Source organism: Leptodactylus fuscus, chromosome 1 (genome assembly GCF_031893055.1).
Source record: "Leptodactylus fuscus isolate aLepFus1 chromosome 1, aLepFus1.hap2, whole genome shotgun sequence".
NCBI lineage: Eukaryota > Metazoa > Chordata > Amphibia > Anura > Leptodactylidae > Leptodactylus > Leptodactylus fuscus.
In genome coordinates, this window is record NC_134265.1 from 257,935,749 (window position 1) to 257,948,324 (window position 12,576).

At 38.0% G+C, this 12,576-nt stretch overlaps 1 protein-coding gene across 2 annotated transcripts in view; it reads right to left on the minus strand.

The window, feature by feature from the left end:
- PAPSS1 (3'-phosphoadenosine 5'-phosphosulfate synthase 1) overlaps nucleotides 1–12,576 on the minus strand; it is a 287,445-nt gene that overhangs the window by 226,085 nt on the left and 48,784 nt on the right. Inside the window, exons 10-12 of one of the 2 annotated variants that reach the window (XR_012717434.1) lie at nucleotides 9,511–9,779; nucleotides 5,587–5,816; nucleotides 671–3,329 (exon numbers count right to left, since the gene is read on the minus strand). Coding sequence is in view for 1 of the 2 variants with exons in the window: in XM_075286203.1 (XP_075142304.1) it covers nucleotides 3,191–3,329; nucleotides 5,587–5,816; nucleotides 9,511–9,779 (638 nt within the window). In the remaining variant the exon portion in view is untranslated. Of the gene's footprint in view, nucleotides 1–516; nucleotides 3,330–5,586; nucleotides 5,817–9,510; nucleotides 9,780–12,576 lie in introns of those variants that run through there. The other variant, XM_075286203.1, reaches the window with a different exon arrangement.

Sequence of the window (12,576 nt, forward strand, 5' to 3'; positions counted from 1 at the left end):
AACAAACTGAAGGCTGCTTATTAGCATTGAGCTGCTAACAGGCACCATGAAACTTCTGGATCTATACCTATAAAAACATGGTTCGCTGTTTAGACTACAATGTTGTCAATTGTAATCTGTAGGGAAAGCTCACGGCAGGGAAACCCTTTTACCTGTAGCATCATGGATATTCAAGTTACTTATTAAAGACATTGAAGATTCTAAAATCACTTCTCTTGCACCACTAGGACATACTCTACTCTCCAGAGCAAGTGATGATCTTTAGTTTTTGTACCAATCAAAAGACCCCCTCCCACATAAGGAACTGGAAAAAAAGAGCTCTGTAATCCAGACATACCGTTAAAGGGGCATTATTGTATTTTCTTAAAAAAAAATAGCTGACGCTAATACTTAACTCTCAGTAAATAAGCATGCAACTCAAATCTAGAGCATGAACACAATTTTATTAAAATAGTAAGGAAACAGGAGATGAGTTTTAAATTCAGACAATATAGAAATTAATCATAAAAGCTTCAAGGGAAAAAAAAATAAAACCAAAAATATAAAAAATACTTTATATAAGCTGTTAAAAACAAAGATAAAGCAAGTCTTGATGGAAAGTTATAAGAAAAAGTACATAGGTAAAATGTTCTTGTTCTAAGCTGGTACAAAGCATTTTCTAACTGTGCACGTGAAATAAGTTATTTGCTAAAAGTTGATGCAACAACTGTAGCCAAAGAATCAAACACAATCGTCAGAAAAAACAGTAACTGTAGTAAAGGCTATGTACACATTAGCATCAGTTTTTAAATAGAATTGTATACATTTTGGGATAAAAATGTTTGTAATGACATGCTTATATGTATAAACACTACAATACAAGCAGTAGAATGCCATCTCTTATGTAATCCATCCGGCTTCTGGCCACTAGCTACTTCTCCAGCCGTGGTAAGGGCTAGAAAAGTGTCTTGAGCAGTATCTGTTATTTTTGGATGTAAATCCAAAAATAACTGCGTTGTTTACAACAAGAATGAGCTCCATGCTGGAATGAGCTGAAACCCAGGAAGTGGAAAAGAGATGAAACAGGAGGGCAGCTGAAATTCCGTATAAGAACAGCCATTTTAATCATTTATTTTAAAGACACGACAGTCAGTAGCTTATGATGGACTCCACAGTGCTGATTGAGGCCCGGTTCACATCTGCACATGGGTTCCCAAGCTTGGGAACTCCCCAAATGGAAACCTAATCGCAAAAAAAAGTGGTTACCTAAGGAAACCCACAGACCCCATAGACTATAATGGGCTTCATTTGGTTTCTGCGCGAAAAATATGGAGAAAAAAGTGCAAAAAGGAGAACAGAAAGGCCTGAACGCAGAAGTGAACCGGGCCTTAAGTGCTTATACATACAGCAGTAGAAGCCAAGCAACTTTTTTAATGAAACACAATTAGAAATTTTTTTTTTTTTTAGTCCACAATACACACTTCCAGGGAAAAAAAATATGAGAAGGTGTGCTTTATAGCCTATGGGGTTCAGTATAGTCTCACTATAGAAGAGAAACTGCATGCGAAAAACAGGTTTATGACAGATCGGTGCAGATCAGAAGCACAGGAAATAATATGTAACATTTTAAAACATAATAGTTTATTGAATTTAGTCATGTAGAAGCAATAGCTATTTCATTGCTTGGTACGGGGCGATTTTGCTTACATACTGGATATACTCGAACACGGAAGGCAATGAAAATGTAATGCCTCATTAGAATGGATACTCGCCATTATGCTAAATGCGCTGTTGGCAGAAAGTATCAACTGTAATAGGAGAGTTCTGTTTGCCTAAAATGAACAGACATGGTTGGTATTCTGCACAGTGAGCATACCCTGAGTGGATAGCTGGTCATGTGACAGTTGTAAATTAACCATTTTACAGCTAAAGTTCAACATGCACCACAAGATAGTATCTGTGGATAGGTCATAAGTATCTGATCAGTTGAGACACTTATGACATATCCAAAGAGACTGCTATGATTACAAAAAGAGAAATGGACCCAGCTTGCACCACAAAAGTGGCATAAATGGCGGCAAAAGGAGAAGGGTAGATTTTCACCTAGGCAGGACAATGAGAGGAAACACTTAATTCATGATGAGGAACAGCCTCATCAGAAATTAAGTGCTCCAAACCCTGGCATAGGGAACATAAAGTCCAGCATACAATTGGCTGGTCCTGATGAATCCCCCCCCCTGTCTTTGGGAAATTACATTTGATGTGCATTTAAGAGGACTGCTCATTACCATTTCCAACCCTTCGCACTCTTTCATAGACACCACCGATTCTTGCTCAGGTGGAATTTGTTTCTCTATCCCTCACTAATCACTGCAATTAGTTTCACCACCCAATATTAATTAGGCTCTCTGCTGTCAGGTGTCCCCTACAGCCCAGGCCCACCCATCTGACAGTAGGGAGAGTAATTGGCGCATAGGATGCCAAAACTATACTGGATCAGTGGAGGCTAGAAGTTTGGAGGAGGTGGTGAAAGGTCCTCTATAAATACTTTTAGATTAGCTTTTGCATAGTGTAACTATGCTGTCCTATGGTCATACAGAGGCCACTGACCTCTACGATGCTCACGTGCCTCTCCATATACATTACAAATTATTAAACTGAAATCTCGTGGACATGGAGACTTTCGTTGTAACTGACTAACACAAATTTTAAAAGTAAATTTATACTGAGGTGCATGTATACAGACAATCATAAAAGCAGTCCTCATAATGTATATATGTAACATAAATAAATACATTTTTGGTAGCGTAATGACAAGATAATGCAGAGAAAATCTAGAAGTTGTGAAGAAATTGTAGAGGGAATGGTGAAAAGCAGTTTTAATTGTACTCTGGTCCTTTAAGACATTCTAGAAGTCAATAAGGAACAGCCATGCGTTAATATATTAGTCGCCAGCGACCCAGTGCTAAGCTAATGAAACTAAAGATGTGAGATTGCACACAATGAGAATTTTCAGCATCAGAAAGAAGGCTTGCTGACTTAAATCTATGACATTTCACAGTAGATAAAATAGGAGACCAATCCAAAAAGCCAAGCATGTTAAAGTAGTACAAATGCTGGTCTTCAGAGACAAACAATCTGGAGGAAGCCACGACAAAGTAAAGCATTATTGTGGTCCACATACAACAGAATACCAAACCGCTAGATCAAATTAAGCCTTATCTAAAGATTTGTAGTAATCCTTCAACACAACCCAGGCCTTTGGTGCCATAAAACCATCTGGTGGATTTTCTCCTTCTCGAGCCAGTTTGCGCATTCGAGTTCCAGAAATAAATTCATAGTCTTCTGCACTGTGGACATGAAAAAAAAACATAAGATATGACGAGATATCTTTCGATACCAAAAACTTTGCTCTTCAATTGTTAGTTTTTACATTAACCAGATTATTTGAAGGAAGGTGTCTAGGAAGAAAGGGGCTGGTCACAAAATAAATAATAGCACCTGAAAACATAACTACAATACCAGTATAGACAACATTGACTTTCTCTTACCATGTCTTTGCCTATCAACTAATTATCCTATAGCTATTATGATTCTGCAGCTCTACTTTAACAGCTGTCCCATCACGAGGTACCTAAATAGACAGCCCCTAAGATACAGTACAATAGGGTTAGATCTCACTAGAAATGGGAGTGCCTAAAATGTAATGCTTATTGTTGAAAGAACAACCAGGCCAAGAACATGCCTTTCAATGGTGTCTTCTGTGCGAAGACTAACCATTAGTGTACATAATACATTTTCCTTAAATATGGTTTCAAGTTGCTTGTCATTACTTGACTGATCTAAGTCTAAACTGGCTACTTTTCCAATGTTATAGAGTTAATAGAGTGGAGCATTAAAATGAGTTATTGTACCCTGTACTCAGAGGGATTATCAAACAAATGTACATTTAGGGAATTATAATTAATTCACGTCAGTAGTTAAAGTGGCTCCAAACGAAGCTTTGCCCAAAAACTGTAAACTGAAGTAGAAAATCATTCCGATTGATGAAACCATAGCTGATTCTGATTAGATTCTATGACAAGTTAACATGAAGCTGGCCCTATTACCAGCACAAACAAATTCCCCATTTTCCAAATAACTTTCCAGTTGTACCGCCTCATAATCAAGTTACCAAGTAGTTCGGGCAAATACAGTACTAAATCTCTGTAATCCTTGGTGGAGTCCGGCGGCTCACAGACAAACATACTCATGTTAAAAGTAGCAAAAGCACCTGTTTAACGTGGGCGCCTAAAAATTCCTGAAACAAGACTATATTATAACTGAAACAATGGGAGTAACATGGAATGCTATCCAAACCTCAGTAATGGTGGTCTGACCACATGAACTGGAAATAGGCTCTCCCACATGAAAGGCTATTCTGCTGGATGATTGTGTAAAGGCTTTTTAGATTAAAGAAAATGGGAGCCAGATCAGTTATGCTGTTACCTCATTCTTCTTCATAATATATCTGTCACCACACAACATTTCTGGAATGTCTTCTGTAGCTTCAATTATAATTTACAAGGGAAACATGGAATATCAGGGTTGCAAACTGCATTATATTGCTATCCATTTACCTAAATGCTCCCAAACATGCTTTTATGGTAAAGTCAACTATGTTAAGGTAAGGGGATAGCAGGAAGAACATTGGGTGTGCCTCCATTCATTCCACAGGCTGGGGGATGGAATGTATTGTCCCTGATACTGTTCATACAACAGAACAGGCTTTTTTTGCCGTGCATGCGAACTGGAGACATAAGAAAAACAAAAAAAAAACAAAAAAACTTCCTGATACTGTTCTTGCATGATGTGGGAATATTATCACCTACTAAGTCTATCCAGAAAACTTAGAAGATGAAGCCACACCTAGCGATATTGTGTTATGTGTGAAAAGACACCGCTGGTCCAAATTCTTTAGTAAATACATATTATTAAAAATAAAATATAAGTCACGTTTGCCCAGAAAACCCCCTTAAATTAGAGTGATTAAGCAACTATGCTTAGTAAAAATTAAGTTTTACCCAATACGTTGCCTTATCCATCTTGATCGCTCCTCTGCAATCTAGTAGCAGAGGCTGGGCTGGTAACATCTGTCCCTGTTCTCATTAAGCCCTACTCTTTTTGCTTCAGTGTGATTGAGAGTCTGTGAGGTCTGCAAAGTGCATTTAGCTGCAGATTCCAGATAAGGGCTAGAACCATGGGATTAATCAGTGCCCACTGTTAAATCTCTTAGTCTCAGTGCCATGATGTTCATCTCAACAGTCCATCATAAGCCCACCCACCAACCTGTGAACAAAACCCAGGAAGTGAAGGGGATAGGTGATCAAGAACAGCAGATGAAAGCCTTAGATGGAAAAATATTTCACCACAATGAAGAACTTAAGGAAATTCTAAAGAGTTTGAAGACCAGTGTTCTTCCTTAATCTAAGGGTCTTCAGATTCAGCAGACATTCAGCAAACCCCTTGCAGTTGTGATTCGTATTTACATAAAAGAGCAATCCCCACCATTCTCGTGATGTTTGAAATTTTTTAAAATCTGTGGTCGAGATACAGAAAGTAACTTACTGTACAGAATCAAAGTAGTCCATGCACTTTTTCTTCTTGTTATAAGCAGCCACACGGAACGGGACAATTTCCAAGGAGATCAGACCAGGAGCCATGGTGAGAACTTTAGCACCATGTGTAGGCTCGTACAGATCCTTTCCTGTTGCGGGATGTGGCATTCCTGCAGGATCTCTACCGACAATATAAAAGTTAGCACCTGCCACCATGCGAGCTCTGCAGTGCCACTGGACCTGTATTGTGGAGAAACAGCAGTGAGTGCAAAGTTCTGATACATGAAATATTAAAACCATTAAAATGTAATTATTGGATGTCATTTACTAAACAACCATTACTGAAGTACTAATGCCTCAGACTAGAGAATGTCCAGAATTGTGGTATTTTGTGAACCAAACAAAAGGTCTGTACCTTTCTGAAGAAAACTGTAAATTGTACCCCCAAGTATAAAACTATTTTTTATTTTTTTTTAAGGTAGATTGTGAGCCCCATATAGGGATCACAATGTACATTTTTTCCCTATCAGTTTGTCTTTGTAGAATGGGAGGAAATCCACACAAACACGGGGAGAACATACAAACTCCTTGCAGATGTTGGTCCTGGTGGGATTTGAACCAAGGACTCCAGTGCTGCAAGCCTGCAGTGCTAACCACTGAGCCACTGTGTTGCCAATAAACCACTTTCTATAAGCAAATAGTACATGAATAAAAATTTTTTTTTATAATATCTTATTATAGAAATCTGTTTTCTTCTCCACTTATTAGGCTGCTGTGCTCCTCTTCACTCACACTGTTTGTTTATATAGAGTCTGTATCCGTATGCAACTCATACTAAGAACTCTATGGAGAGGAGGAGGCTGTTAATTTATTGAATCATTCTGTGCAGTGGTAGAATCTTATCTTGATTATACAGCACAGAGTAGGAGAGTTGTAGGAGCTGCAGTTCTTAGTGCTCATTCTCCAGCATTCTCCTTCCCCTTGGTAAACTAATATGTAAAAGGTAACTCAGCCAGATAAATGGAGAAGTAAAAATGTTACTATTGCTTTTCTCATGAAAGTCTCTGATCTGCCAGTTTAGCCTGGCATGTTGATGATCTGATTGTTAGTATGAAAGATCTAAAGTTGATTAACTGGTATGATGACCAATCCTAATGTTATGTAAAGGACAAATCTGCATTAGGCATACATAAAAAAATCAAAAATAAAAGCAGAAGTGTTAAAGGGCTGTTACAGAATATTTATGCAGTTTGTAACTTGGCTGAAAACTTTGCTCAAATATTTAAGAGAGGGGAGATCTTTCAGGTTTGGTTGTTGAGTACGGTCTTAAAATTAATTTAGACAGTATAAGCATTTTGCCCATCTTTATATTACCTAAAATCTTATCAATGTAAAACAAATAATTTCCATAACAATTTTAATCCAATAGTGCAGTGTTCATTCCCGCTCTCACAGTACAGCGCTATTGGCGCTGCTGTGAAGAAGGACGTTCCTGACTGACTGTCAGAAACGCCCTTCTGACTGTGAAGAGCTACGGTATCGGCACCGCTATCTCTTCACCCGGGGCACAGATCGTGAAAGCCAATAGTGCTCTGAATTCAGCTCACTGTCGGCTTTCCAGTAGTATATAGAACTGCCTGCGTCCCGAACCATGAAAGTTCCTCTTTAAGAAGCACATCTGATTGGTAAGGAGAGAGCATAATAGTAAGTTCCCCAATTTACTCTATTGGAATATAACCTGTCATAAGCAGCAACCTGAACAGAACAGGTATCTGTAAGAAATAAATGCCACAATCAGAAAGGACAGAGAAGCCTGGGTCTGGGTTTACCAAGACTACTGTGGTCATTACTGCTGCTTGCATCAGGGGCAATTATAGTAGAGAAAGTATATATCAGCCCCTATATATATTATACAATTATACTCATTTCTCTTCAATCTACAGTCTGTATAAAATATGATGTACTGGCTACACAGTATCATTTAACACAAAGTTTAGAAAAAGACAGCCTGTAAATAATTTTCTTTTATAGAAAAATGGTATAATGTCTTCTCTACGACCCAAAGAAAATGATTAAAGCGAGGGATGGGTTTTATATTATTGTTATTTTTTGGCAAAAGAGTGTATGTTGGCAAGGCTTTGTCTGAAGTCATTGGAAAATACAGCTAGTATTGAGGGATTTTGTTTTTCATTACATTTCTCCAAAGATGACGCAGGGAAATTAAGGATATAACGGTTTTCAAACTACACATTTTATAGGCAAGAAAATCTTTGCCTTTAACTGGATAGAAGTGACTGTAGAACTATAAATTGAGTGAGAAAAAAAACAAATGCTTAGGCACACTAGCTATGAGAATAGAAGTAGTCATAATGATTGTCCGTCACAGTAAAACCACTATCGGCACCAATGCTTGAATGGATTATTGTGTTAACAGAAAATCACCTATAAAGTTGTATGTTAAATATGTTTGTAATGTTTTTAAAGACGTTTTGGTGAATTTTTACAAAATGTTCATGTTATTAATTATATTTTAAAAAATTCGAAAAATTATACAGTTCCGACTGTGGCCCAAGGCAAATAATATGCTGAAACTTTGTTTTCTGTAAGATTTCTTTTACAGAAGCAAATTCAATTTTCAGCACAATGATGATCACAGTAATATATATGTAGAGAAGACACACAGAATCCGCCAGTCACAATAGAGGATATCTCAGTTTATCTAATTCCCCCTCTCTGCACAATGAACCTCGCACAAATCATAGAGTATATCTAGAAAACTCTCCCATAGAATCTAATAGGGTCTACTCCAGACCATTGAATCTATGGCCCATAGTCAACCAACAGAAGACACAAAGTCACAGACTATTTAGGCTTAGTGGCAACAGCTTGAATTGCAAGATTTTTAAAATCTAGATTATATGGTCATTAAAAATCATCTAAAATTATTTAAAAACAAAAGAAAACATGATTTAAACAAGACAATTTCCTGGCAGCACTTGTCCCTAAGTGTTTATCTATTGGAAAAATAAGTTGCAAGAGACCTTAGAGACATCACAAACATTAATATTAGGGGGAGTTCACACTTGCGCCCTATGTCATTTCACCGGGTTTCTGTCTTTGGCCCCGGCAAAACTGGATAGGGGACCGCTTTCTGGCGGTCAGCTTTAAAACCCATTCATTTGAATGGGTTTTTAAAGGTAACTGCCGGTGTCCGCCTGCAGCCTCTCCGCGAGGAAAACATTTTTTTTTTTTTTTGGCCAGACACAATGTCGGACATGCAGGACTTCGGGAACCTTCACACGATCTAACGCTGCGCTCATTCTGACCGTAAAAACACATTCAGAATGAGCGTGTAAAAAGTAGCTCCCACTGACTTGAATGGGAGCCGGCATACGTGCGCTCCCCATTGAAATCAATGGGAGGCTTTTTTCCCTATGCTTTCAATGTGATAAGCGCGTAATACATTGAAAGCATAGGGAAAAAAGACTCCCATTGGTTTCAATGGGGAGGGCACGTATGCCGGCTCCCATTCAAGTCAATGGGAACTGCTTTTTATGCACTCATTCTGAACGTGTTTTTACAATCAGAATGAGCGCAGAATTACATCGTGTGAAGGCTCCCTTAGTGTCTGGCCCCAAAAAAGAAAATGGTTTCTCCGTGGAGAGGCTGCAGGCGGACACCGGCAGTTACTTTTAAAAACCCATTCAAATGAATAGGTTTTAAAGCTGACTCCTGGGAAGCCATCTCCTGTCCAGTTTCACCGGAGCTGAAGACAAAAATCCGGCGTAATGACACAGGGTGGACACGGGCGCAAATGTGAACGCCCCCTTACCAAGCTGCTTATAAACAAAAGATCAAGGTTTCCCAACTCTTTAAAGAGAGCAAACTCATTGTAAATATAAGCACTGAGAAAATAACTGAAGACTTATCTTACCTCAGTTGGTCCAGCATACATCATTGGTGATGGAAAGATAGCTACCACTGTTGTCTCTGGGTCAAGCACGCCTTCTTCAAGGACAGCAGCATGCTGTTTCATACGCCACATCAAGGGTACATCATCATCTTTTGTCCATCCTCCCAGTGGGTGAAGTAAAAGCACTGGTCGTCTGTAGCCCCTTTCCAGCAGCTGCTTGTGGGTATCTTGCATCAGTAGTGCATGTCCATTGTGAACAGGGTTACGCAGCTGGAAGGCAAAGACTGCATCTAAAATCATAGAAGACAACACACCATGTAAAAGAGTTTTCCAGTGCAATATCAGGGATGGATTTTTTTCTAAATATATTCGAATATAAAATACAATGATTAAGGGGGTCTTCTGATCTAAGAGTGTTATGGCAGATCACTACGATATGCCATAACATACAATTTGATCTGCAGGAACCTTACCTCTCAGACCCCTTCAGATCTGCAGAGCAAAAGGACAGGGATCCTTCTGGCATTCCAACCTGTCAGTATGTCAGTACTCCTCACCTCCATTATACTGAACGCTGAGAAAGCCAGGAGAACTGATGTGCAAGCAACATCTGCTTATCTAATGCAGCAGCACCTTCATTCACAGAACTGTGAAGGTCTCAGTAATTACAATCATTTCATAGGGAATTTTGGCATATCCTAGAAATTCATTCCTAAAATCCCCTTCTAAGCTTTATTTATAGCATACTTCAAAAACCATTAAACAATACAGAAGCCACTTCAACATATGAAAGATTTAGGGAACAGGGATGCAAATATGGCCTAAAGTTACAATCTAAAGTTAATGTTAGCAGATTCTGACTGGTTTGTACCAACTCGACTGCGGCATACGTTGTGCACTTAGGTTTTCGTATGCTGATCAGAATAATACCCATGCCTAATGAGAAACATTTGGCTCATGAATACCTGTTTTCCTATTCAGTGGACCAAGAAGCGAAAATTGCTTTACATAAAGATAGAGATAGGCAAAACACTATAGTTATACATTTGAGTTTTTAATCCAAAAAACTGTCTTGCACTGACCACCACAATTGACGTAACATAAACCTGCCTTTGCTGAAGCATAGACCACAATACAGAAATGTCTAGTATACCAAAGCCAAAATGCTTACGGCACTCCTGAACAGGAAAATCCTCTTCACAACTGTGGACCATCCAAATCCTCACCCTGGAGGACACTGCTATGCTGCACAGAAATATTTACTCATGCAGAAAGGTGCCAAACTGCAATTCACTGAGAAATGGGGTGGATTATTTACTCATGTGAAACACTTTGATATCTCATGACTCTGGTCCAGGAGACATGAGAAAATATGTTTCTTTGCACTATGGTTTTGACTTCCAGCCAGCTTGGAAACATTGTCAGTTCTGAAGAATAAAAGATAATTTTGTGATTTCCAGGTAATGGGTAAATGTAATGCAACCCATGTGTTTCATTTGGGTTGTTGCGGACCATTCTGATAAAACTGAGAGGAAACAAATTATTTGCACCATTTGAGTTTTTTTAAAAAAAAAATTTAAATAAAAAAAAAAACAAAAACAAAAAAACATAGGACAGTTTTCCCACAACAGGAAGAGGCATCATCCTTTTAATTTTCTGGTAACGTGCCATTAAGAAATATTGTAACATACTTTATTGTGTTGGCTCTTTTCTGTAAAATCCGGTGCCGAAACCCACTTCTATATTCTTTGCCTTGTTTCTCTCAATGGAGTACAGGTGGGGGGTTCTGATATCTTGTAGGGGTGACTTGACAGTTTCCAAATATGCCTCATTTATTCATTTTTGGTGTCCCATTTATGTAAATAGCAGCTTTATTCATATAAAAATGAGGGTCAAGGTATTTCAGGCATGCCTTAGCTTTGGTCTCAGCTCTAGAATCCTGGACAAATCACTTATCCCCTCTTTTACATATCAATAAAACTGTGAGTTACATGAAAATGTGGCTCCAAGGCTGAACAGAGGCATATTTGGAAACTGTACTGAATCACCAGTACAAGTGGTCATTATATAATGTGGAACAGTGCTTTCTGTGTCTTATGAAAGTGATACCTTCAGTTGAAAAACACAGGATTGGGATCAACAGCAACTACATATAAATATGCCATTCCCAACTGTGTATTGAACGGATATTGTCCCTGTATATAATACAAAAAAAAGAACCTGCAAATCTTTCATATGACACGAAACGCACTGTTCTATGTTTTATAATGGCTATAAAGTTGACCCTCCGACTTAATAAATGTCACAAGTGCTGCCAGAAAATAATAAATGTTTCTTTCACAGACAAGCAGTCCTCAAATCAGAACATCTTGACAATACTATATTAATTACTATGCACTATCCATGCAATTTCAGCCACAAATAAGAGTGGATCCAAAATGGATCTAATCCCTACAGAAAAAATGTTCAGAATTTCTAATGATATTAATAGGCATTTTGTAAACAATAATGATCCCCATTTTTGATTATAAATCATTAAAGGTGTTATCTACATTTGGAATATTGATCGCCTAACCCTGGAAAAGGACATCAATATAAAATATGTTTATATGACAAACTTGCCAGGTCATTTTTTAATACAGAGTGAACGCTGTAAAAATAAAATGCAAAAAATTACGATAGGATTGTGGGGGGTTTTTCCACAGGGACCCCCCAAAAAACATTACTGAAAGCTAATCAAAACAGTATATGTACCCCAAAATTGTGCAAAAGGAAAGTACAACTCAGCACAAAGAATAAGCGCTCAAATAGCTATTGACAAAAAATTTTTTTTTTAAGAATTTTGGAAGGTGGAGAAGGAAAAGATGAAAAAGAGTTGCTGAGCATTAACGTACAAACGATCCTGTGACCTTAAAGGGATAAGAAAACAGCCTCATTTTATCAAATCTGACATGTGTCACTTAAGAAACTATTTTTTCATGAAACTTGGTGCAAAATTTTGAAAAAAAAATGCAGTTTTCAAACTTCACAATTACATGCCTTTCATATAATTTACCTTATCTCGGACTTATGTTGGCATCAAAATTT